Source organism: Anomaloglossus baeobatrachus, chromosome 7 (assembly GCF_048569485.1).
Source record: "Anomaloglossus baeobatrachus isolate aAnoBae1 chromosome 7, aAnoBae1.hap1, whole genome shotgun sequence".
NCBI classification, from domain to species: domain Eukaryota; kingdom Metazoa; phylum Chordata; class Amphibia; order Anura; family Aromobatidae; genus Anomaloglossus; species Anomaloglossus baeobatrachus.
In genome coordinates this window covers 76,678,822-76,705,490 of record NC_134359.1, presented here as the reverse complement: position 1 = coordinate 76,705,490, position 26,669 = coordinate 76,678,822, and the positions used below count along the sequence as shown (strand labels likewise).

General features: G+C 43.2%; 1 protein-coding gene across 8 annotated transcripts in view; it reads right to left on the bottom strand.

The window, feature by feature from the left end:
• Positions 1-26,406, bottom strand: part of PCBP3 (poly(rC) binding protein 3) — a 46,295-nt gene extending 19,889 nt beyond the window's left edge. For 4 of the 8 annotated variants that reach the window (XM_075318906.1, XM_075318908.1, XM_075318907.1 and 1 more), the window contains exons 1-8: positions 26,338-26,406; positions 25,150-25,173; positions 22,086-22,118; positions 16,729-16,845; positions 12,786-12,917; positions 11,453-11,581; positions 6,135-6,209; positions 954-995 (exon numbers count right to left, since the gene is read on the bottom strand). In XM_075318906.1, coding sequence (XP_075175021.1) covers positions 954-995; positions 6,135-6,209; positions 11,453-11,581; positions 12,786-12,917; positions 16,729-16,845; positions 22,086-22,118; positions 25,150-25,173; positions 26,338-26,406 — 621 coding nt within the window. Of the gene's footprint in view, positions 1-953; positions 996-6,065; positions 6,210-11,452; positions 11,582-12,785; positions 12,918-16,728; positions 16,846-22,085; positions 22,119-25,149; positions 25,174-26,337 lie in introns of all 8 variants that reach the window. The other 4 variants (XM_075318903.1, XM_075318904.1, XM_075318905.1 and 1 more) reach the window with 2 other exon arrangements.
• Between the last annotated feature and the right edge of the window lie 263 nt (positions 26,407-26,669).

Genomic DNA, 26,669 nt, shown 5'->3' with positions numbered 1-26,669 from the left:
AGCACGCCTCCAGGGTGCGAACTCAGCTGTAAGAAAAAGCAACCAAACTGCACTCCCCTGTCTGGACTGATTTATTGCCATGCACCTCCACGTTAACCCTTACCTACCCCTGAGGAAAAGCTCTGCTCGCGGAGGGCTCCCCCATCCATGCTGCCCCATCCATCACCCCCAGGGAAAACTGGCAGCGGTGGTCCTACTATCCCTGGCCATGCACTGTGAGTGGCGTAGTCGGATTTTTTTTATTATTTTTTCTCTTTTCATTTAAAAACTGTTCGACAGAACCCCTCGAGCCACGGACCGCCCGGATCCGAGCAGCTCGGCTGCCCCGGGGCATGGCACTTGATTGATAGCAGCTACAAAATATCTAATAGGTGGGTTGGGTCTTGCAAGTTATTCCCGCCCCTGTCTGCCTGCCTGTCCTTCCTCCTCCTGTCTCTGTTATTACAGGGGGAGAAAGGAGGGGTGAAAAACAGGGAGAGGAAGGACAGGCAGCAGGCAGGGGCGGGAATAACTTGCAAAACCCAACCCACCTATTAGACATTCTGCAGTTGCTATCAATCAAGTAACAGTGCAATTCACAAACTTTACTTGCTTATATTTCAGAAAGTATACATCTGATCTCACAACTAAAGGTATGTATAGAATCAGCATGATAGGGACAGTATAGCACTGGCTTTAGTTTATATAGGAAAATTCTAGTGGTTTGTCCTCTTTAACTATATCAACTGTATGAGTAATAATAAGTTATGATATGAAGTATAAACCTGATGGAGCCCAGTCCTCTTTTCATTGTGGCGCACATTCCATGGCCGCCCATCGAGTAACAAATACAGAGCTCCCATCTGAGACATATTAATATTATGCGCTAATATTAATTATCAGTAACATCAGCATGCTGGGGAAGAAAGTGTGAGGAAGAGGAGGGTGATAGTAAATGAGAGATGAGAACTCACATCAGGGTGGGGGATTGCGTACTGTCCTTGGATAGAATAGGCCTGAAACAGAAGGGGAAATAAAATCAGAGCGGTATATAGATATGGAAATATAGTCATAGGCAAAGAGAAGACCATGGATGAGCCCTAAATGACCCAGGGAGCTACAACGAAACAGGTCACATCTATTTCCTAATGCAGAGTCATGCATGCTTCCATTCATGCAGCTCTTACTGGTTCAGAAAATATGAGATAAGAGAATGACAAGTGTTATCAGTAAGGCTGCAGCCACATGCACAATATGTGCGGCTCCATATGTCCACTATGTGGCCAAAAGTTCCACTTATTGCACTCAAAATGAGCTCAGCCTTTCCAGAGACAATAAAAGAAAGTTGCACGACTCCAAAACCATGCAAAAGTCATCAAGTTTGTGGAGGCACACAAGTCCTAAGTAAAAAGATCTACCATCAAAGGGATTCATACAAATTATATCTAAATTTATATACAGTACAGACCAAAAGTTTGGACACACCTTCTCATTCAAAGAGTTTTCTTTATTTTCATGACTCTGAAAATTGTAGATTCACATTGAAGGCATCAAAACTATGAATTAACACATGTGGAATGAAATACTTAACAAAAAAGTGTGAAACAACTGAAAATATGTCTTATATTCTAGGTTCTTCAAAGTAGCCACCTTTTGCTTTGATTACTGCTTTGCACACTCTTGGCATTCTCTTGATGAGCTTTAAGAGGTAGTCACCGGAAATGGTCTTCCAACAGTCTTGAAGGAGTTCCCAGAGATGCTTAGCACTAGTTGGCCCTTTTGCCTTCACTCTGCGGTCCAGCTCACCCCAAACCATCTCGATTGGGTTCAGGTCTGGTGACTGTGGAGGCCAGGTCATCTGGCATAGCACCCTATCACTCTCCTTCTTAGTCAAAATAGCCCTTACACAGCCTGGAGGTGTGTTAGGGGTCATTGTCCTGTTGAAAAATAAATGATGGTCCAACTAAACGCAAACCGGATGGAATAGCATGCCGCTGCAAGATGCTGTGGTAGCCATGCTGGTTCTGTATGCCTTCAATTTTTAATAAATCCCCAACAGTGTCACAAGCAAAGCCCCCCTACACCATCACACCTCCTCCTCCATGCTTCACGGTGGGAACCAGCCATGTAGAGTCCATCCGTTCACCTTTTCTGCGTCGCACAAAGACACGGTGGTTGAATCCAAAGATCTCAAATTTGGACTCATCAGACCAAAGCACAGATTTCCACTGGTCTAATGTCCATTCCTTGTGTTCTTTAGCCCAAACAAGTCTCTTCTGCTTGTTGCCTGTCCTTAGCAGTGGTTTCCTAGCAGCTATTTTACCATGAAGGCCTGCTGCAGTTATTCTAGAGATGTGTCTGCTGCTAGAACTCTGTGTTGCATTGACCTAATCTCTAATCTGAGCTGCTGTTACCCTGCGATTTCTGAGGCTGGTGACTCGGATAAACTTATCCTCTGCAGCAGAGGTGACTCTTGGTCTTCCTTTCCTGGGGTGGTCCTCTTGTGAGTCAGTTTCTTTGTAGCGTTTGATGGCTTTTGCCACTGCACTTGGGGACACTTTCAAAGTTTTCCCAATTTTTCGGACTGACTGACCTTCATTTCTTAAAGTAATGATGGGCACTCTTTTTTCTTTACGTGGCTGCTTTTTTCTTGCCATAATGCAAATTCTGACAGTCTATTCAGTAGGACTATCAGCTGTGTATCCACCAGACTTCTGCACAACACAACTGATGGTCCCAACCCCATTTATAAGGCAAGAAATCCCACTTATTAAACCTGACAGGGCACACCTGTGAAGTGAAAACCATTTCCGGTGACTACCTCTTGAAGCTCATCAAGAGAATGCCAAGAGTGAGCAAAGCAGTAATCAAAGCAAAAGGTGGCTACTTTGAAGAACCTAGAATATAAGACATATTTTCAGTTGTTTCACATTTTTTTGTTAAGTATTTCATTCCACATGTGTTAATTCATAGTTTTGATGCCTTCAATGTGAATCTACAATTTTCAGAGTCATGAAACTAAAGAAAACTCTTTGAATGAGGTGTGTCCAAACTTTTGGTCTGTACTGTACATATAAAAGATTTACAAAAATGTGATCTTGATGAAAAGAGGTTTAGCTAACTCTGTGCTCAATAGTTACTCTCATTCCACGCAGTATACTGCATTTTCGATAATTTAGTGACAAAAAATATACAATGCTAAAGAGAGGTCAGTCTTTTTTCAACTTATGTAAGTATTATAGTGACATCTAGTGTTTACTAAAGGGTAATGCACTTTTCCTGTTAGAAAAGTGACAAAATATTAAGTTGGTATATATAAAGGGAATGTGTCATCAAAAATTGATCTAGTGTTTAAAGGGAAACAATCACCAGGATTTTCGTATATAACCTAGCCAGTGCTATACTGGCACTATCAGGCAGAATCTACACATACCTGTAGTGGTTAGCTCGGATGTTTAGATTTTGGAATCCAGGAAAGTAAAGTTTATAAAATCATCAGCTTCTTGAGTGACAGCAGCTGAGGATCAGATAATATCTGGGGGTATTTAGAGTTATTTCCCTGTTAGACTTCGCATAAGTATTAACTTTTCACTAGCAGGACCTGTGTGAGGTCATACCCATGTGATCAGAAGGGGTGGGGACTCCCTGATACCAAGAAGCAACATTTTTCTGTTGGCTGAAGCCCCGCCCCTTCTGCCACATGGGTATGACATCACACAAGTCCTGCAAGTGAAAAAGTAAATCGATTGTATAATACTTATGTTAATTCTAACAGCGGAGGAGATAACTATGAATCCCCCCCAGATATTATCTGATCCTCAGCTGCTGTCACTCAAGAAGCTGCTGATTTTATAAACTTTACTTTATTGTGTTTCAAAACCTACACATCCAATCTGACCACTCCAGGTATGTATAGAATCAGCCTGATAGTGCCAGTATAGCACTGGCTTTAAGTTATATGCGAAAATCCTGGTGATTGGTTCCCTTTAAATCAGGTTTTTGTTGTTAAATGTATTTAAAAATATATAATTTTTAAATTTTATTTTTGTTATTTTAAATATTATGATCTGTATTAAAAAAATAATAATGATAAAAAATTGTACAGTTTTCACACTGGCCACTGGGCTATTCTAGACGTATACTGTTCTTTTAGATAATGCACATGAATATTAGCAGCAATACGGTGACTCAGACTCTCTTTCTGTTGATGCATCTAATGACCGTGAACAAAAGTATGTGCACACGTTGCAGATTTGGCGCAGAAATTTTCTACATCAAATCTGCACCTTCTGGCAGAAAAATGCACCAAGTATGCAGTTTTGGTGCATTTTTTTTTTCCATGCATTTTTTTTTGTGAAGTCAATGGCTGAAAGGGCTAAAAAATGCCCCAACAATTGTTCTGCACCAAATCTGCAAGGAAAATAAAAAGCAATGAACGCACAGCATTTCAGATATCACATAGACTTTGCTGACCTCAGGGTAGGCATGCAGATTTCTCAAAAAACGCATCAAACAGTATCACCGTATGCACAAGCCCTAAAGGTTATTGTGAGGTAAGGAGGAGCAGAGTTAGATGTGATTAGTGGATTCAGTGTTATCAGTTGTGTATACAGGTGTTGCCTCTCATTCTTATCCTGCCTGTGATGATACTGAGACTTCTGAAAAATCTTCTGTAAAGAACAAAAAAGTCCAAAATAGCCTCGTTGGTCAGTGTGAAAATTGAAAGATTTCTAATTTTTTTAAGGCCCCCTTCACACATCAGTGATTCCGGTACGTGTGACGTCCGTTTTCATATGTACCGCAATTATGGACATATGCAAACCCATTAGAATCAATGGATCTGCTCTGCACAAATCAGCGTTTTCACAAGGACCGTGTGTCCGTATGGAGCATACGTGTGTCTGTGTGTTCCACACAGAGACAAGTCTGTTTGTCTACGGCAGCACCGATGTCACACAGACCACACTGATGTGATCTGTGTGACACGTACCGGAAAAACACGTGTCATTGAAAAAAAAAATATTTTTTTTTTACACTCATCTGTCTCCAGCGGCACTGCTGTCACTTGCTTCCGGGCCCACTCATTATACTCATGAATATGCACTGCACCGTGGACCCGGAAGCAGCAGCAGTGCCGGAGACAGCAGCGGCGAGACAGGTGAGTATAGCAGCAGCAGTGCCGGAGACAGCAGCGGCGAGACAGGTGAGTATAGCAGCAGCAGTGCCGGAGCCAGCAGCGGTGAGACAGGTGAGTATAGAAGTTCCTGCTGTCCGTGTGCTACCACTGAGAACACATATTTGCCAAAATCACGGCACAGGGAGGGCCATACGCACCTTCAACACAGTCCGTGAAAAACGTGTGTGTTTTACGGACGTATGAAAGAGGCCCTAATACAGATGTGATATTATAACCAAATATTGCCAAAAAATATATTAAAAAAATACATTTAAACAATAGATCAATTTCTGATTATACATTCCAATAGGGATAGTGTTTGTTACTTTTAATCCAAACTTCTGTATATATTTATTGTCTAAAAGGCAAATAATTTTTACCTACTAATAAATTTGTCATTCCTCATTTTTCCCAAAAGGGAATATACTGATACTATGCAAGTAATAAATAATTCATGCATCCATCATTAAAATAACGTTTCCTCTGGATTCTATTCTCTCTGCTTTACACATTGCTCATGATGAGCTGGACGGTTCTAAACATCTGTATATAATTACAATCTAGACATCATTAAGATAACACAGCCATTAGGATTATTCCCATTAGTAATTACATTGCATGCACTAAATTTACCCAACCATTCATGCAGAGGATGAGGGATCATTAGCTTGGAGTCACAGTCAGGCCATTTTGGCTCAGTATACTGTATAAGGCCCCATGTATATGTGGAAGTCGTATGAATGAATAAGACATTTATATAGATCAAGCTTCTTACTGGAATCGTTCTCATTCAAAGTCTGACTTTATGGACATAACATTGTGTAATGCGGTGTCTCAGAGCTAATGATCCAGTCTTGAGTGATAACGTGAAGGATGAGAAAACATGCAAGAAAATTGTTTGCAAACTAACGGGCAGAGGCTGGTGCTGCAGCAATAGGCTGAGGTTGGCAGTGGAGGCACCCAGCGGATCCGCTCTTACCTGACCACCTGCAAAAATGACAGGGGCGGAGGCGGGTTTTGGACGGTAAGGGATGGTGGCACCTTTTGGTGGGGACTAGGAGAAGGGATAGGAGAGGGAGAGATAATATTAGAGCACCCCCCTTACACAAAACAACAACAGCCACTTGGTGTAAAATAGCATACAATTACAGATCCTTAAAATATTATACCTACAGTATTGGTATACAAAGTGTAAAAACAGGTAACACTGACTATCCGACTGCAATCACAGGGCTGATCGCTGCGGACACTGAGTGTTGGGCCCTCAAAATATGCACTGAATGAAAATATAAACACAACACTTTTGTTTTTGCTCCCATTTTTCATAGGTGGCATGGTATCTCAGTGGTTAGCACTGCAGTCTTGTGGTGGTTCAGTGGTTAGCACTGCAGTCTTGTGGTAGCTCAGTGGTTAGCACTGCAGTCTTGTGGTAGCTCAGTAGTTAGCACTCTAGTCTTGTGGTGGCTCAGTGGTTAGCACTGCAGTCTTGTGGTGGCTCAGTGGTTGTCACTGCAGTCTTGTGGTGGTTCAGTGGTTGGCACTGCAGTCTTGTGGTGGTTCAGTGGTTAGCACTGCAGTCTTGTGGTGGTTCAGTGGTTAGCACTGCAGTCTTGTGGTAGCTCAGTAGTTAGCACTGCAGTCTTGTGGTGGTTCGGTGGTTAGCACTGCAGTCTTGTGGTGGCTCAGTGGTTGTCACTGCAGTCTTGTGGTGGCTCAGTGGTTAGCACTGCAGTCTTGTGGTGGTTCAGTGGTTGGCACTGCAGTCTTGTGGTGGTTCAGTGGTTAGCACTGCAGTCTTGTGGTGGTTCAGTGGTTAGCACTGCAGTCTTGTGGTAGCTCAGTAGTTAGCACTGCAGTCTTGTGGTGGTTCGGTGGTTAGCACTGCAGTCTTGTGGTGGCTCAGTGGTTGTCACTGCAGTCTTGTGGTGGCTCAGTGGTTAGCACTTCAGTCTTGTGGTGGTTCAGTGGTTAGCACTGCAATCTTGTGGTGGTTCAGTGGTTAGCACTGCAGTCTTGCAGCCCGGGGTCCTGGGTTCAACTCCCACCAAGGACACCATCTGCAAGGAGTTTGTATGTTCTCCCCGTGTTTGTGTGGGTTTTCTCCGGTTTCCTCCCACACTCCAAAGATATACAGATACAGATAGGGACTCTGGATTGTGAGCCCCAGTGGGGACAGTGTTGCCAATGTATGTAAAGCGCTGTGGAATCAATAGTGCTATATAAATGGATAAATATTATTATTATGAGCTGAACTAAAAGATTTGAGACTTTCTATGTACACAAAAGGCCTTTTTCTCTCAAATATTGCTCATAAATTTGCCTAAATTTCTGTTAGCGAGCACTTCTCCTTACTGAAATAATCCACTTCACAGGTGTGACATATCAAGATGCTGATTAGACAGCATGATTATTGCACAGGTGTGCCTTAGGCTGGCCACAATAAAAGGCCACTCTAAAATGTGCAGTTTTACAGTGTTGGAGGGGTCTGAGAGGGTCAGAAAACCAGTCAGTATCTATGTGACCACCATTTGCCTGTCTGCCATCTGCTCTGTACAGTGAAATCCGGGATTCATCTATGAAGAGAACACCTCTCCAGCGTACAAGATGCCATCAAATGTGAGCATTTGCCCACTCAAGTCATCTTTGATGACAAACTGCAGTCAGGTGGAGACCCCAATGAGGACGACGAGCAGCAGATGAGATTCACCGAGATGTTGTCTGACTGTGCAGAAATTCTTTGGTTATGCACCGTTTGCTGCAGCCACTGTCCGGGTCACAGACAATCTTGGAGGTGAAGATGCTGGATGTTGAGGTCCTGGGCTGGTGTTGTTATATGGTGTCTGCAATTGTGAGGCCAGTTGGATGTACTCCCAAACTCCCTGGACTTTTCTGCAGTCAGCAATGCCAATTGCACGCTCCCTCTAAACTTGCAACATCTTTGACATTGTGCTATGTGATAAAATACACATTTTAAAGTGGCCTTTTATTGTGGCCAGCCTCAGGCACACCTGTGCAATAATCAAGCTGTCTAATCAGCATCTTGATATGCCACACCTGTGAGGTGGATGGATTATCTCGGCAAAGGAGAAGAGCTCACTAATACAGATTTAGTAAAAATTGGGAACAATATTCGAGAGAAAAAGGCCTTTTATGTGCAAAGAAAAAGTCTTAAGGGTACTTTACACGCTGCGATATCGGTACCGATATCGCTAGCGAGCGTACCCGCCCCCGTTGGTTGTGCGTCACAGGCAAATGGCTGCCCATGGCGCACAACATCGCTTACACCCATCACATGCACTTACCTTCCCTGCGACGTCGCTCTGACCGGTGAACCGCCTCCTTTCTAAGGGGGTGGTATGTTCGGCGTCACAGTGACGTCCAATAGAAGCGGAGGGGCGGAGATGAGCGGGACGAACATCCCGCCCACCTCCTTCCTTCCGCATTGCGGGCGGCCGCAGGTACGAGGTTGTTCCTCGTTCCTGCGGTGTAACACATAGCGATTTGTGCTGCCGCAGGAACGAGGAACAACCTCGCTACTGAATAGGCAACGATTTTTGGTAAGTGAACGACGTCTCACATACCAACGATTTTTGCCTCTTTTGCGATTGTTTAAGGTCGCTCATACGTGTTACACGCTGCGACGTCGCTAACAACGCCGGATGTGCGTCACAAACACCGTGACCCCGACGATATATCGTTAGCGATGTCGCAGCGTGTAAGTGGCCTTTAGAGCTCTGTGTTTAGCTCATGAAAAATGGGAGCTGAAACTAAATTGTTGCATTCATGTTTTTGTTCAGTGTATATGATCCTGTGATGACCTTTTCTAAGGCCAGGTCATACATATAAAAGTCTTGGATGGACATCCCCTTTAACGACCACTTTAGAATTGAAAGGTTGAGCATTAATATTTTTTTGGGAAAATAATGCTCAACTTGTTTCACTATTTATGTTAGTTGTAGTATTTTATTAGGATACATAGTGTTAAAAGGGTGTTCCCATCTCCAAGACCCTATCACAATATATACAGTCACAGCTTAAAGTGTTGGCACCCTTGAAATTGTTCCAGAAAATGAAGTATTTCTCCAGGAAAAGTATTGCAATTACACATGTTTTGTTATATACACATTTATCTTCTTTGTGTGTATTGGGACAACACAAGAAATAAACTGAGAAAAAAAGGCAAACTGGACATAATTTCACAAAAAAAAAACATGGGCTGGAAAAATGTGTTGGTACCCTCAACTTAATATTTGTTTGCACATCACTTGGAATAAATAACTGCAATTAATCGCCTCCTATCACCATCAGCAAGCTTCTTACTCCTCTCAACTAGAATTTTGGACTCTTCTTTTGCAAACTGCTCCAGGTCCCTCATATTTGAAGGCGCCTTCTCCCAACAGCAATTTTAACATCTCTCCACAGGTGTTCAATGGGATATAGATCCAGACTGATTGCTCCCAGAACTCTCCAGTGATTTGTTTCCATCAATTTCTGGAGGCTTCTTGAAGTATGTTTAGGGTCATTGTCCTGCTGGAAGACTCGTGACCTAAGACACAAACATAGCTTTCTGTTACTGTGCACGAACCTGAGACCCAAAAAACGTTGGTGGGCTTCACATTTCACGATTCCTTGCACAAAGTCAAGACACCCAGTGCCAGAGGCAGCAAAACAACCCACAACATCTTTGAACCTCCACTATATATGACTGTAGGTAGTGTGTTCTTTTCTTTGTAGGCTTCATTCCATTTTCGGTAAATGGTAGAATGATGTGTTTTACCAAAAATCTCTATCTCGGTGTCATGTGTGCACAATACGCTTTCCCAGAAGGATTTTGGCTTACTCATATGCAACTTGGCAAACTGAAGTCTAGCTTTTTATGTCTCTGTGTCAGCAGTGGGGTCCTCCTGGGTCTCCTGCCATAGGGTTTCATTTCATTCAAATGTTGATGGGTAGTATGCACTGGTACTGATGCACCCTTAGCCTGCAGGATGGCTTGAATTTCTTAGGCAAGTGATTGGTGCCGCTTATCCACCATCCGGACTATCCTGCATTGCAACCTGTCATCAATTTTGCTCTCCTACCAACATACAAGCAGAATAGCTACAATGCCTTGGGTTGTAAGCTTCTTGATTATGTTGAACATCTTGGACAAAGGAACATCAAGATCTCTGGAGATGGACTTGTAACCTTGAGAGTGTTGATACTTGTCAACAATTTTAGTTCTCAAGTCCTCACACAGTTCTCGTCATCTCTTTCCGTTCTCCATGCTTAGTGTGGCACAAAGAGACACACAGTGCAAGATTTAGTCAATTTCTCCTGTTTTCATCTGGTTTTAGGTGTGATTTTCATATTGCTCACAACTGTTACTGGCCACAGGTGAGTTTGAAGGAGCATCACATGCTTGAAATAAAGTTGTTTTTCCACAATTTTGCAAAGGTGCCAACAACTTTGTCCAGCACAGTTTGGGGGGGGTTTGTGTGAAATTATGTCCAATTTGCCTTTTTTTCTTTGTTTTTTGGGGGGTTTTTTTGTATCGTTCCAAAACATGTTATGGAAATAAACATGTGTATTACAAAACATGTGCAATTACAATAATTTTTTGGAAGAAATACTTAATTTTCTGGAATAATTTCAAGGGTGCCAACATTTTTGGCATGACTGTAGAAGGTGTAATAATACTAAATAATAATATTAGAAAATTCCTTCAATTAGAAATGTAGTATTTTTCTCCTGATTCGCTGTACCTTACCTCATGTGGAGAGCATTGCACCTTAGGTATCCATGGTTATTACACATATAGTGACAGTAAGTTAGTTAGTTGATAGTGGTTGTAACCATGGAGACCTAAGCTGCAATGCCCTGCACATGAGGTAAGTGACAGCTAATCAGGAGAACTATACTACATTTCTAATTGGAGGTATTTGCTAAATTATGATTGTGCCTACTACATATTGAAATATAAATTATAATGAGCAAACTAACAATGACAGACGGGTGCGGAGTGGAGAGGGTCCTGCCCTTGTGGGCTCACATTCTACAGGTAGCTATGACTTATAGTGGTTATAGATGTGCACATAGACATTATACTGGCCAGAAATGTGTTTTTGTGATGTAGCTTTCATCTATAGTTTCTTTCCACTGATCATTTGGCTTGTGCTACGGAGTGGAGCAAACAGCGAATATATGACTTGCGGGTCTTATAATAGACAGATGTTATACACCCGCCGATTCTGCTTGGTTTATATTGTAATGTGTGGGTTGGTGTGTATACATTACCGCTACTCCGATACACTGTACCTCCAACATCACTACACAAATCTGCTTCACACACTGGATAATAGCATCAGGGGTCCCCGAAATTGTTACTGCACGCTCTGTTGAGTTGGGCAGCATGTCCCCAGCCACCTGCACCTGAGCTCCTGTGGACTGCACGGAAAAAGAGAATACATAACAATATAAGGCTGGCAGGATCACTCCCCTGCATTCATCTCTCCTGCTTTGATGATCATGTTGTCCAAAATACTTTAACACTAGAAGTCCCAGAAATTTCGAGCTACCCCCTGAAGTCCCGAAAGAGGGTCAAATGACCCTCAGTCCAAACTGTAATTAAGGCCATTACTGTCGCACCACAGGAGGTTAGAAAACAACCTCCTGGGGGGTGGTCCTGGGGGGAATGGACATCTCACGGAAACCACATTTCACTCACCGATCCTGGGTGCGTGTTGAAAGGATAAGGAGCCTCAATAGCCAATATAGGGAGAATAAAACAACCGCACAATCCAATTCAGATCTGGTAAAAAAGTCTTCTTTATTTTACAAATAGGTGCATATAAAACCTATCGTACCAGGACGACAGCCATTACTCGTATAATCACGCTTCCACAGGTCCACTGGACCTATATATATTACAGGGGTGGTCCGACCAAAAGTAGGTGGGCAGAGCAGCAGCAGATCTGTGACACTGGCTCAGTTGCCCTTAGCAATAGCAACCAATCAGATTTCAAAGAGTCTGTGAGGAATGAAAAGTGGAATCTGATTGGTTGCTAAGGGCTGAAAAGTGGAAGTGCTAAACTAACAAATGCCTTTGCGTAAAAAAAAAAAAAAAATGAAGTGCGATTCAAAATGCCATTCTAGCCTCCCGTGCTGCAACAAATAGTCAGGAATCACACTTCTGACTCTTTTTTTTTTTTTCCCAGCAAAGATATCTTGTTGTTCATTTTGCATTTCTTCTTTCATGTTTTTGACTGTTTGTTACTAAAGACTAATAGTCAGGAATGACACTTCTGTTTCTTTGTGGTTTTTTTTCCCAGTAAAGATTTCCTGTTGTTCATTTAGGATTTCTCCATTCATTAGTTTTTTGACTGTTTGTTACTAAAGACTTTTCCAATCTGGGCATTATATTAGACTTTGCCCTGAGAAGTTCTTGTCATTCTTTATAATACCTACACATTTTATGTAATGCCTAGGGAAGGTATAGAGCAACACAGATATTTCATACCTTGCCTGAAAACGACAGGGATTGTATACATTGCCTAGGTATTCTATAGAATGCCGGGTTTTCATGCATTGCCTGTTACATATATACTAAAATGAGACTTTTGAACTAGCTCCGCTTTCCCACTGCACATACCTCTCTAATTTCTTTGATCTTAGAACCCCCTTTTCCAATCAGAGATCCACACTGACTTGCCGGAACTACGAGTCTTAAAGTGACAGGAGGTTTGCTGGTTGCAGTACTGTTACTCATGGAATTTATGATGTCCTAAAAAGAAAGTATGCATTTTAGAACTTACAATCTGAATATGTTATGTCTTGTTCATGTATATATAGGTTTTTTTGTTTGTTTTTGCTTTTTTTAATAAAATAATTGGTTTAAAAAAGACTTAATGTGGTATCCCATAAAGTGCCTGTCATGGCTTGACTCTGGGGCTCGATCTGGTGACCTCTGGTTGTGTTGTCGGTTTCCCTCACTCTTTGACCACAGCCAGTTTTTTCTCTGTCCAGTTGCTGATAGTTCTCTTGTCTTTCCTTTCCTTTTTATTTCTATACAGGTGTTTTCAATTCTCCTGTTTTTTTGTCCTATCACATCTTGGAAGGGGCTATTTAACTCATTATGCACATGCCTTCCTTCCTGGCCATATTCCTAGATAGATGGATGTTTGGAGTTCCAACTTTTCTGTTAAGGATTACACTTAAGAGCAAAGGGGTAACAAACTTTTGAACATTTGTCTTTCAGACTCCATATCTCACCATCCATCACAGCTTTGAGTGTGAGACTACCTTCATTTTATAGACAATCATCTTGGTTATCTCATACACAAATTTGACTTGCAGCTATTTAGTATATGACTAGTGATGCAGATTCTTGTCATGTCACTGCATTGTTACCGTTTTGCTCCTGGGGGTGGAAATATCTTTTTCTTCCTGTATACTACAAATTACAACCTGTTCTCACATTCCCTTATAGATCAATATCTTATTAGGTTGATTCCCAAGTGAAAGGTCACTGGTTAAAATTGCAGAACAGCGATGAAGAACATTCCCCAAGAAAAGCGAAATATTATCATCCAGCTCATCAATAGCAGCCTCTCGGCAAAATAAATTGCCAAACTGCATCATGGTTTTTCGTGATTGAAGATTAACTGTACAAAGAACTATCAACACCACCATATCCTACTTAAAGGGAACCTATCAGCAGATTTGGGGCCTATAAACTGCAGCCACCACCACTGGGCTCTTATATACAGTATTCTAACATGCTGTATATAAGAGCCCAGGCCGCTGTAGAGAACGTAAAAATCACTTTATAATACTTACCTAACGGTCGCTGCGGTGGACTTGGGTCATCTGGGCGTCAACACTCTCTGATGCCTCCGCTTTCAGCCATCTTTGTCCTCCTTCTGAAGCCTGTGTGCATGATGCGTTCTACGTCATACACACTCGCCAGTCCTGCGCAGGCGCACTACAATACTTTGATCTACCCTGCTGATCAAAGTGCGCCTGCGCAGGACCTCAATGCCGGCAAGTGTGTATGACGTAGGACTCGTCATGCACCCCGTCTTCAGAAGAAGGACGACAAAGATGGCCAAAAGAGGAGGCGCCGGCACCGGAGAACGGAGACTCCCATATAACTCAACTCCTCCGTACCGACCGTTAGGTAAGTATTATAAAGTCATTTTTACGTTCTACACAGCGGCCTGGGCTCTTATATACAGCATGTTAGAATGTTGTATATAAGAGCCCACTGGTGGTGGCCGCAGCTTATAGGCCCCAAATCTGCTGACAGGTTCCCTTTAAAAGAGCAGCTACGGTGCAAAACAGTATATCTCGTTGTTACAGTTAGGTCCAGAAATATTTGGACAGCGACACAATTTTCGCGAGTTGGGCTCTGCATGCCACCACATTGGATTTGAAATGAAATCTCTACAACAGAATTCAAGTGCAGATTGTAACGTTTAATTTGAAGGTTTGAACAAAAATATCTGATAGAAATTGTAGGAATTGTACACATTTCTTTACAAACACTCCACATTTTAGGAGGTCAAAAGTAATTGGACAAATAAACCAAACCCAAACAAAATATTTTTATTTTCAATATTTTGTTGCGAATCCTTTGGAGGCAATCACTGCCTTAAGTCTGGAACCCATGGACATCACCAAACGCTGGGTTTCCTCCTTCTTAATGCTTTGCCAGGCCTTTACAGCCGCAGCCTTCAGGTCTTGCTTGTTTGTGGGTCTTTCCGTCTTAAATCTGGATTTGAGCAAGTGAAATGCATGCTCAATTGGGTTAAGATCTGGTGATTGACTTGGCCATTGCAGAATGTTCCACTTTTTTGCACTCATGAACTCCTGGGTAGCTTTGGCTGTATGCTTGGGGTCATTGTCCATCTGTACTATGAAGCGCCGTCCGATCAACTTTGCGGCATTTGGCTGAAAGTATATCCCGGTACACTTCAGAATTCATCCGGCTACTCTTGTCTGCTGTTATGTCATCAATAAACACAAGTAACCCAGTGCCATTGAAAGCCATGCATGCCCATGCCATCACGTTGCCTCCACCATGTTTTACAGAGGATGTGGTGTGCCTTGGATCATGTGCCGTTCCCTTTCTTCTCCAAACTTTTTTCTTCCCATCATTCTGGTACAGGTTGATCTTTGTCTCATCTGTCCATAGAATAGTTTTCCAGAACTGAGCTGGCTTCATGAGGTGTTTTTCAGCAAATTTAACTCTGGCCTCTCTATTTTTGGAATTGATGAATGGTTTGCATCTAGATGTGAACCCTTTGTATTTACTTTCATGGAGTCTTCTCTTTACTGTTGACTTAGAGACAGATACACCTACTTCACTGAGAGTGTTCTGGACTTCAGTTGATGTTGTGAACGGGTTCTTCTTCACCAAAGAAAGTATGCGGCGATCATCCACCACTGTTGTCATCCGTGGACGCCCAGGCCTTTTTGAGTTCCCAAGCTCACCAGTCAATTCCTTTTTTCTCAGAATGTACCCGACTGTTGATTTTGCTACTCCAAGCATGTCTGCTATCTCTCTGATGGATTTTCTCTTTTTTTTCAGCCTCAGGATGTTCTGCTTCACCTCAATTGAGAGTTCCTTAGACCGCATGTTGTCTGGTCACAGCAACAGCTTCCAAATGCAAAACCACACACCTGTAATCAACCCCAGACCTTTTAACTACTTCATTGATTACAGGTTAACGAGGGAGACGCCTTCAGAGTTAATTGCAGCCCTTAGAGTCCCTTGTCCAATTACTTTTGGTCCCTTGAAAAAGAGGAGGCTATGCATTACAGAGCTATGATTCCTAAACCCTTTCTCCGATTTGGATGTGAAAACTCTCATATTGCAGCTGGGAGTGTGCACTTTCAGCCCATATTATATATATAATTGTATTTCTGAACATGTTTTTGTAAACAGCTAAAATAACAAAACTTGTGTCACTGTCCAAATATTTCTGGACCTAACTGTATATTCCTTTTTTGTTGAGGGACAAGTGTGACACTTGGAGGGGACCTACCGTGACAATAAGCTCGGACACAGTGAGATGGATTACAGGTCACTGGGAGCACAATCCCTGCCGCCCACTACACGAGGTTACCACATTAATTTAGTTTTTTGCAATCCAAACTTATTCACCAGACTGGCATTTAGAGCTCCTCTATTGTGGTCCACAACCAAATCCGCATTAGGTATACATCCAGTAAAACAATATAGCAATTTTCAGCGGGATGAGAAGTAAAAGCTAATTAGAGAATTCTGTGAATTGTATTATTTCATTTGCTGTTATTTAGATTGGTATATATCATTTGTAAATCAATGTTATGTTGAGAAAAATAACTTTGGTCTTGGTAAATATCTCCCCCTTTTATCCTAATCCCATTCCCTTTTTACCCTATTGAAGTTTTTTCTCTTCTTTCCTACCTCCTACCTTCCCGTCCTATTTATAGGTGTAGTTTTTAGTACTTAAATACTACTATAATTTGTGTGTAAAAATGTAAAACTCTCAATAAAAATATCTTGGAATATGAAGTAGCAGCTAATAACACTAATGTAAAACTCTTACCTCTTCAAACTTGTAAGCAATCATAGCGAAGGCCTTAAAAATTGCATCTGTTGGTCCGGTGATGGTAACAATCCTTTCAGGGCAATTTCCTTCTGAAATGTTAATTCGTGCTCCACTCTAGGTCATAAGAATTTATTTTTAATAATGGCATCAAAAACAATGGATACTAAAAAGTGTTAGTGTCAAGGATCGCTCAACAATTAACCTCAAACACTGGTCTGGATGTCGAATGTGTATACCTGAATAACCATCTCAATACTGTGAAAAAAGCAAATAGAGAATGGAAACCAAACCACACATATGACCACCTACGCATTTTGGACTCAGATAATATGTCTCAGGAACCACTCTCAGGGCTGAATGTGGGTCAGGAACCACTCTCGGGGCTGAATGTGGGTCAGGAACGCCTCTCATTGCTGATTGTGACTCAGCAACCACTCTCAGGACTGAATGTTGCTCAGGAACCACTCTCAGAGCTGAATGTGTCTCATTAACCACTCTCAGGGCTGAATGTGGCTCGGGAACCACTCCCAGGGCTGAATGTGTCTCAGTAACCACTCTCAGGGCTGAATGTGGCTCAAGAACCACTCTCGGGGCTGAATGTGGGTCAGGAACGCCTCTCATTGCTGATTGTGACTCAGGAACCACTCTCAGGACTGAATGTGGCTCAGGAACCACTCTCAGAGCTGAATGTGTTTCATTAACCACTCTCAGGGCTGAATGTGGCTCAGGAACCACTCCCAGGGCTGAATGTGTCTCAGTAACCACTCTCAGGGCTGAATGTGGCTTGGGAACCACTCTCAGGGCTGAATGTGGCTCAGGAACCACTCTCAGAGCTGAATGTGTCTTAGTAACCACTCTCAGGGCTGAATGTGGCTCAGGAACCACTCTCAGAGCTGAATGTGTCTTAGTAACCACTCTCAGGGCTGAATGTGGCTCAGGAACCACTCTCAGGGCTGAATGTGTCTCAGTTACCACTCTCAGGGCTGCAAGTGTCTCAGTAATCACTCTCAGGGCTGAATGTGGCTCAGGAACCACTCTCAGGGCTGAATGTGGCTTAGGAACCACTCTCTTAGCTGAATGTGTCTTAGTAACCACTCTCAGGGCTGAATGTGGCTCGGGAACCACTCTCAGGACTGAATGTGTCTCAGTAACCACTCTCAGAGCTGAATGCATCTCAGTAACCACTCTCAGGGCTGAATGTGGCTCGGGAACCACTCTCAGGGCTGAATGTGTCTCAGTAACCACTCTCATGTCTGAATGTGTCTCAGGAACCACTCTCAGGGCTGAATGTGTCTCAGTAACAACTCTCAGGGCTGAATGTGTCTCAGTAACCACTCTCAGGGCTGAATGCGACTCGGGTACCACTCTCAGGGCTGAATGTGGCTCGGGAACCACTCTCATGACTGAATGTGGGTCAGGAACCACTCTCAGGGCTGAATGTAGCTCGGGAACCTCTCTCAAGACTGAATGTGGGTCCGGAACCACTCTCAAGACTGAATGTGGCTCGGGAACCATCTTTCAGAGATAGATGTGGCTTTCAAGGTCAGAACGTTTGGGGACCTCTGGTCTGCAATATCCTGCACCGAGGTCTCATTTCGTTAGTAGTGCCGGTACTTTTTCATGTATACATCTATAAGATTAATCAAAGATTAAGGACTCTTAGGATGATTAATACTGCCATATGTGAGGGGTTTTTTTATTGTTAATTTGTTCTTATTAATTTTAATGAGATGGTTATTCAATAAAGACAAAGTTTTTACCTTTTCCAGGGTGCCAGAATACATTTTTTCTCCGTCTAAAGCAGAGTTCATGTATATCCATTGCATCGGGCTCAATTTTTGGAGCTTGATACAATTCACTTGGAGTACATCAGATGCAAAAATTCATGAGTTGTCATTAGGACTTTTCACTATTTATTCCTAGGCGCTTGTCTGGTGTCAGAACACATTACATGAAACGCTGTGATCTGGCCTCCAGACTGACACCTATAGCGATCTAATGCATCAGACACCATATAGGATCCATCCCATAGGAAACAATGGGATCAATTCCTCCATCAGTTTCCCTCCAGCATTTTTGTCAAACTACTGTTGGGAAATGTAAGACGCAACATCATTTATACTTGTCCTGGACTTATCAGGACATCTCCTTTTCTGACTGAGGGGATGTCCCACTGGCTATCACCTCGTCACAGTAGGTCAGGCCTACTCAACCTCGAGAGGTTTCGAGCCTATGGCTCACCCAGTGGGCTCAGGGAAGTCATACGACTAGACAGCCATCGGGCCCAAAAGCAGATGATGGTGTGAGAAAAAGGGGGAACAGACACACAGGCCCAGCAGCTTTAGTACGACATCCAAGATAGTGGGGATAAGTCAAGAGAGAGTATCACACAATACCAGTAACAGCAGAACCGTGAGAAGTGAGGCCATGTCTGTCATAGTGGTGTGAAGAAAAACTGTTCAAGTTTGGTTTGCCAAGAGAACTCTGGTGTCGTGTATTTCACTACTTTGTCTATGATAGGGATCGGCAGTGAAGAAACCAATAAGTGTCGCACCTTACACCCAATGTCATAAACGCACAGGGGTCTCCTTAGCGAAGAAGTGTGGAGCCGGTACGGCCGGGTGTTCGTGCCTTCCTTCAACTTCATGCAGCTCTAAAGTGGGCTTTACACGCTACGATATCGTTAATGAATTATCGTCGGGGTCATGTTGTTTGTGACTCACATCCGGCGTCATTAACGATATCGCAGTGTGTGACACTTATGTGCGACCTAAAACGATCGCAAAAGCGGCCAAAATCGTTTGCCGCGGAGAGGTCCTAAAACAAAAAATCATTCTCTTCTAATTAGCGATGTTGTTCCTCATTCCTGCGGCAGCACACATCGCTGTGTGTGACACCGCAGGAGCGAGGAACATCTCCTTACCTGCCTCCACCGCCAAAGCGGAAGGAAGGGGGTGGGCGGGATGTTTACGTCCCGCTCATCTTAGCCCTTCCGCTTCTATTGGACAGCTTCTGTGTGACGTCGCTGTGACGCCGCACAACCGCCCCCTTAGAAAGGAGGCGGATCGCTGGCCAGAGCGACGTCGCAGAACAGGTAAGTGTACCGCCCCGCGGGCTCAGCTGGAAACGCCGAGCCGCTCGGATCCGTGCTCGTGCTGCGGGTGGTGGCTCGAGCCTCTCACGGACCCGGGGGTCACGTCGCTCTGCAAGGGAGTTTGCGCTACACACAGGGATTTGGGTGTTTGGTTTGAAATGATAGTTTGTGACGCCACCCACAGGTTGTGGTGATTGTAGACACCACCGCGCGGTGAAGGTGTGGGGACCCTGGGAGCGGTGTAGTAGCGCAGCTAGGTGTTGACCCCTCCGTGGGTAGGGGATGATGGTCCCGGGGTCTGGCAGGCTGAGGCCCGGGTGCAGGGTATAGTGTTGCGGTGCAGTGCGGTGCGGTGCCTGATGGCACTGGTGTACTCACTCTGACACAAAACACTGGAGTCACTGGTAAACCAAATGGAGTGATGAACGGGGCCCGCAGCGGGCTGCAGCTTTTCCCAGATTAGGTTGGTGGTGCCCGCCTTTCTCCTGCACCTCTGTGTGTGAATCTTGACTCATGTGCCTAGACACCGGTAGCCCGCTCCCCGACGTGTATTTGTCGTAGGAGCCCATTTGCCCGCAGACGCTGGCCCTTTGGATCTCTTGCCCTTGGCGGTGGCACTTATCCGGAATGGTTGGGCTGTTGCCTTCAATCAGGACTTAGGTGGAAATGAACCCCTGAGGTCCAGACCGCAATCAGTTAATTTGACTATGGTGGTGGCTTCTAGCCTAGTTCGGGGTCTGAGTACCCTGCCTGGTGCTCCGGTATCCAGTTGGCTCCCCTGTTCGGTTCCGGTGGGCCACTACCCTGTCCCGGTCCCTTACGGTTCCACCGGTAGTTTTCCCGGTCTCCTGCAGGCGGCCACTACCGTCTGCCTCCTGGCCAGTGGCGACTGGGCTATGACCCAGCCACCTGGTAGTCTCTGGGCAGCCTGGACACAGGACTGCCCGTGAACTTTAACTTTACTCTTCCAGAGCCCGAGCTAGAACCGACTAGACTACTTGGGTTCCGGACTACAGGTCTGTGAACTCCTCGGTGGGTGGAGCCAACCGCCTGGCTCCACACCCCCTGGTGTGGACATCAAACCTGGAGAGTGGTGACAAGGCTTTTAAGTTTGACTGATGTTACCTAACTTGGGTGTGGTGTTGTGTGTGACTACCTGGGACGACCTGGATAGTCCAGGGCGTCACATAAGTCCGTGTGACGGGGGTATGCGAGGTTGTGCGCGACGGGCAGCGATTTGCCCGTATCGCACAACCGACGGGGGCGGGTACGATCCCTTGCGATCTCGCTAGCGAGATCGCAGCATGTAAAGCCCGCTTAAGACATAGCAACATGAACTGGGTGAGGATGACAGATTCAAAGGTGACTTGAAAAATGTTTCTTTTCTCTATTTTTTTTATTACAGCTTTTGACCAATTTGGCAGAGAACATGCATGTCTATTTCATAAAAGAGAAAATAGAAATTAAAAGGAGACTCTATAAAAAGCTGTCACTTGAAGTAGATCTGGATACTGGTCTTAGCACAGCGATTGTTGTACGCTTTGCTCTTTCATCCTTGGGACAATTTTCTATGTAAAATAGAGCAGATGTCCTCACATTATTTTTGACTGGCTCCAGGCAGATCTGCATATGTAAATTACTGCAGATATATTTATGCATTTTCTTTTTGCATTCATTTGCATTAAAGATTTGTTTTCACTGCAAGACTTGAATTAAAATATTGACAAAAAAAAAAATTCTGAATATATAATTCTGTGCTTAATGACTACAAAACCCAAAGAACATGTCATAAATATATATACAATCTATATCCAGCCAGGAAACATTATTTTAATAACATTATTTCACTGGTCACCCAGCCACCCTGGTTCTGCTGCTTCCGGGGTTTTCTGCAGGTCTCTTTTTTCTCTAGTCTCTTCTTGAGCCAGATGTGTAACTGCTGCAGCCAATTAGTGTCACGTAGTAGACTTACGTCTGGGTGTTCGCCTACAGAAAGCGTATACACCCGAAAATGGTTCAAGACAGAGCACACGCTGACTCCGTGTCAGTCAATGGCCCCTTCGGCGCATGCATCCAAAACTCATTTTGCAGGGTTGGGTTTGGACGGAAGCTCCGACGGAACCAGTGAACTTGGGTAATAACGCAGTATGAAAGTGGCCATAGAAATATACTGGAGCAAGAAGTAGAGACCAGCGGGAGACCCTGGAAGCATCAGAACCAGTACAGCTAGGGACTAGAACCAAGATTTTTTCATACTCACCTCTTCTCTCATTTTTTTTACAGTTTCTCCTTTCTAAATAAAGCAAAAAAGATTTGCATTACACATGTGCTACTCAATCTTAGAAGAACCGTATTCTCTCTTCATCAAGAATTGACATATCATACATGTTTTTTAATATGAACTGTAACGTAAAAGCAAGTACAAAAAATGGAATCCTCATTATCTTCAGTCTTCTATTTTTCAGAATCTTTTTTCTTCGATGCGGAAATCTGTAGGTTTTTGCTTTTATTTTCTACAGCAGTAAGGCCTCCTTCACACGTCCGTGAAAAACGTTTGTGTTTTGCATGGCCACGATGAAGGTGCGTATGGCCCATCCGTGTTCCGTGATATTGGCACACTAGTGTTCACCGTGTGCTATCTGTGAAAGCACACGGAGACTAGGAACTTTTTACTCACCTGACCCCAGCGCTGCTGTCCCCAGTGCTGCTGTCTCCGGCGCTGCTGCTTCCAGGTTCGCGGGGAAGTGAATATTCATGAGCATAATAAGCTGGCCTGGAAGCAGCGCCAAAGACAGAGAGGCTGGAGACAGGTGCGAATAGAAAATCATTTAATTTCAAACACATGTTTTCTCCAGTAGGTGTCACAAGGATCACATCAGTGTGTGGTCCGTGTGACATCAGTGCTGCCAGAGAAAAACGGACTTGTCTCCATACGAACACACGGTCGTTGTGAAAACATAGATGTTTGCGCAGAATCATTGATTTTAATGGGTCTGCGTATGTCTGAAAACGGACCTCATACGTACCCGAATCACTAACTTGTGAAGGGGTCTAAGGCTGAGTTCACATGTCCTGTAATCATCTGTTAGAACGGATCCTGCACAGATCTATTGGGGAAAAAAGTTTTTTGTCCTCTGTTAAATAACTGATGTCTGCCGAATCCGTTTTTTCAACATTGGAGTCTATGGAGAACGGATCCGTTAACAGATAGCTATTTAGTCATCCATTTTTCTTGCATTTGTAAATGATCCATTTTTTTCTTACAGGATCTGCTTCAAATAAAAAATAAATAGCAATCTGTTAATGGATCCGTTCTACATAGACTCCAATATTTAAAAAAACAGATCTGGCAGATATCATTTTGCCAACGGATCCATTGTAATGGATGATATAGGACGTGAACTCAGCCGAATATGGAATATATCTATAGATAAGATTCTGCCTTAATAGGATCGAAAGTGTCTGAGCTAAAGTGTCAATTTTACCACCTGAACTAAGATCTTAATAAGTTGGTAATCAAAGCAGACCCTTAAAGTAAAGGTTCAGGGGTTAGGGCGGCTTTGCACGTTGCAACATCGCAAGTGTGATGTCGGTGGGGTCAAATCGAAAGTGGCGCACATCCGGCGTCACTTTCGACATCGTTGTGTGTAAATTCTAGATGATATGATAAACGAGCGCAAAAGCGTCGTTATCGTATCATCGTTGCAAGCTCCGACTTTTCCATAATTTTGCTGCAGCGATGGTACGATGACGTCCCTTTTGTCACGTGATAGTATTTTGAACATGCCCCTATCACGTGACAAAAGGGACGTCATCCCTGGAAGCAGCCCATACAGTCTAGCACTACCCTGAGCACAGTGACCGCTGGTGAGGTTTGCGCGCTCACGAGATTATGGGCGGGTACTTGCTGATAACAATCACAGCCCCGCCCATAATCACTTGCCTGCACACACGTCACCAGCGGTCACACTGCTCAGTCCCGTGAGACTGGCACTGGGCATGCGCGGGGATGGCTGGAGCAGTGGGCGGTGCATCAGCTATGGAAAGGAGCGATGGGGGCGGCATACAGGACCAGGGGGGCAGAATAACGGACGCCAGAGAGCCCGCCCCCGTGTCACATTTACAGAATCTGAATACAAAAAGGTACCACTTTATAAAGTCTTTATTTTGGTCTCACATGGGGCACAATAATAACAGGGACCTTTCTAGAATGCAGCCCAGGAGCTGCAGAGGGGGAATCTTTTAGGTTTTGGGTGAAATTTCTGCTGACAGGTTCCCTTTAAGTGTTTATTCTCATATATCAGATTCATTTCCAGTTATCATATTAGGGGCGGACACACTACTGGTACAACCTGTGAAGCCGAATGGGGAACCAAGAGGCCATTTACACCTCCAAAATAGCATGCAGATTCTGTCATAGACATATTATTGGACAGCAAACGACCTACGCTCTGTTCTTGCACAGGGGCTTCTTCTGTCAGTGTCAGCCCCTGTATCATTTAATATGCCGGAGATACGTATTGATCCGATTGGGTGTGTTTATATGAACTTTTTCACTTGTTTTTCGGGCCTGTAATAAACCTATACTCATATACAGTGGAACCTTGGTTTAAGAGTAACTTGGCTTGAGAGCGTTTTGCAAGATAAGCAAAGTTTTACAAACGTGTAACTTGGTTTAAGAGCAATGATTTGCAATAAGAGCAAATCCTCACCATGCACACTTCCGGTTCTGTCCTTTCACCGCGCTCTGACCCGCTCTGGAGGTAACTTTCTGTACATATATTCTGTATACTGTATACAATATACCATTGCACACTACAGTATATACTATATAGCATGTCTATCAATTTGCATTTGTGGATAGAGTATTGTACTCTTTCGGCTAACCAGTGTAGCACATTGCTTGTACTGTACCTACCGCACACAAACAATTCTATTGGAAGCTATTGTGCAGTTTAATTTGCTTTATATGCTTTTTCTGTACAGTATTTTGTATTAGTGACTGTAATAATTTTAGATGAATACAGGACATTATTTTGTATTACTGTAATAAGTGTGTATAAATACAGTAAATATTTTTGGATTGTGGAACAAATTTTCTGTGTTTCAATTATCTCCTATGGGAAGATTCGCTTTGATATAAGAGTAACTTGGTTTAAGAGCTCAGTCCCAGAACCAATTATGCTCGTAATGCAAGGTTCCACTGTATTTTTTATTTTCCAATACTAACATAGATACATAAATAAATATATCTAAATGTATATTTTCCATGCATAGTTACGTAAATAAATCTTATTTGAAATGTTACATGAAATGCTTCTTACCTTGCCAATTATGCTTCCAACTTCCTGTATCAAATAAAAAATAATATTAGCTAATTTTACAAAAAAAAATATTGTAAATATTTTTAATTAATTACACTTAAATCAGATGTAATTACAACTAAGTCATTATATATATATATATATATATATATATAATTGCACTAATGATAACTGGGGTATGTTGACTGAGAACCTTCCTTCGGTCTATTATATAGTTATAAATAATAATGTTGACACTGAAATATCGAGGAAGATGGCATGGCAGTAAGCCAGCAAATGAGTTATTCCCTTATTTACACCAACGGCATAATGGCATAGAATGTCCTATTGAAGTGAGCAAAATTTACCAAAATGGTTTAATTGGGGGACTTTTCTTTTAGATAACCAAATATCAGTAATGATTAGTGATGGGTGAACTTGCTGATAAGCGGGACCGAGGTGTCTAACCGAGTTAAAAAAAAAAACCCCTGTTCCGGCTCGGAATTGGTCCCGGTTATCTGGCCAGACGCCAGTCCCCATATAAGTCTAGGGGACCAGAATCCGGCGATTCAAAATGTTGGTAGAAGGGATAGAAGCAAGCGGGCTATACTTACTGAGGCTCTGGCATGGCTATAACTGCTCCTGGGGCCGCTCATTCACTTCCGAAACTCAGAGTAGTGAGAAAAAGTTGTGACTTTTGGCATTTTCTTTCCAGTTTCTCCCAGTTCCGCCAACATAGGAGAAACTGGGGTGGGACAAGGCGCAATGGGAGGAAAGACACCACATCTAATTCTTGATGGGCTATGGCATTCCCTACAGCAGAAATCTTACTCCAGTCACAGACAAGAGTAAGAATTGTGGCAAGGCACATGCCAATCATCAGATGCTCCAGATTCATGAAAAGGTGTGCACCACTTCATGAATCAGGAGCGTTTTACTCCACCATGCCTCTTTATCAAGACTAATGAGAAAATGTCAGGTCTTGATGGATCGGTGCCTCAGTACTTGTAGTGTGGTTGTCAGAAATGCAACGGAGAGCAGAATACACATACAGCTGGGATGGTTTAGGAAAGCCTGCACTCGCAGGGGGTTGGACCCGATGGCCCTTGAGGTCCTTTCCAACTCTACCATTCTATGATTCAGAATGTGGATGTGGAGTAGTAAAATTCACTTGTAGAATTGTCCATAGCAGATATTATAACCACTTACTTTTCCGTGCATTAAAAGACGAATTGTCAGGGTGACATTTAAACCTCCTTCTGAGACTTTAGACTCCATTATATATGTGAAGATGTGCAGTTCTTTGGGTCACCTGCATCAGAAATACATAGTTACAAAGGAATAATGCACAGCGCTGCAGAGCTAAAATACAAACTGAGATATCTGTATAGTACAATGCTTCACGTATTCACATTATACAAAAGCATTGGCTTCATCAGTAGTTCTCAAAAGGTGCACATTACTTTTCATTACATTACAATAGTGAAGTTGTCCAATTTGGCATCTCATTACATTGAACAGTTAATTCTACGGTTGTGTTA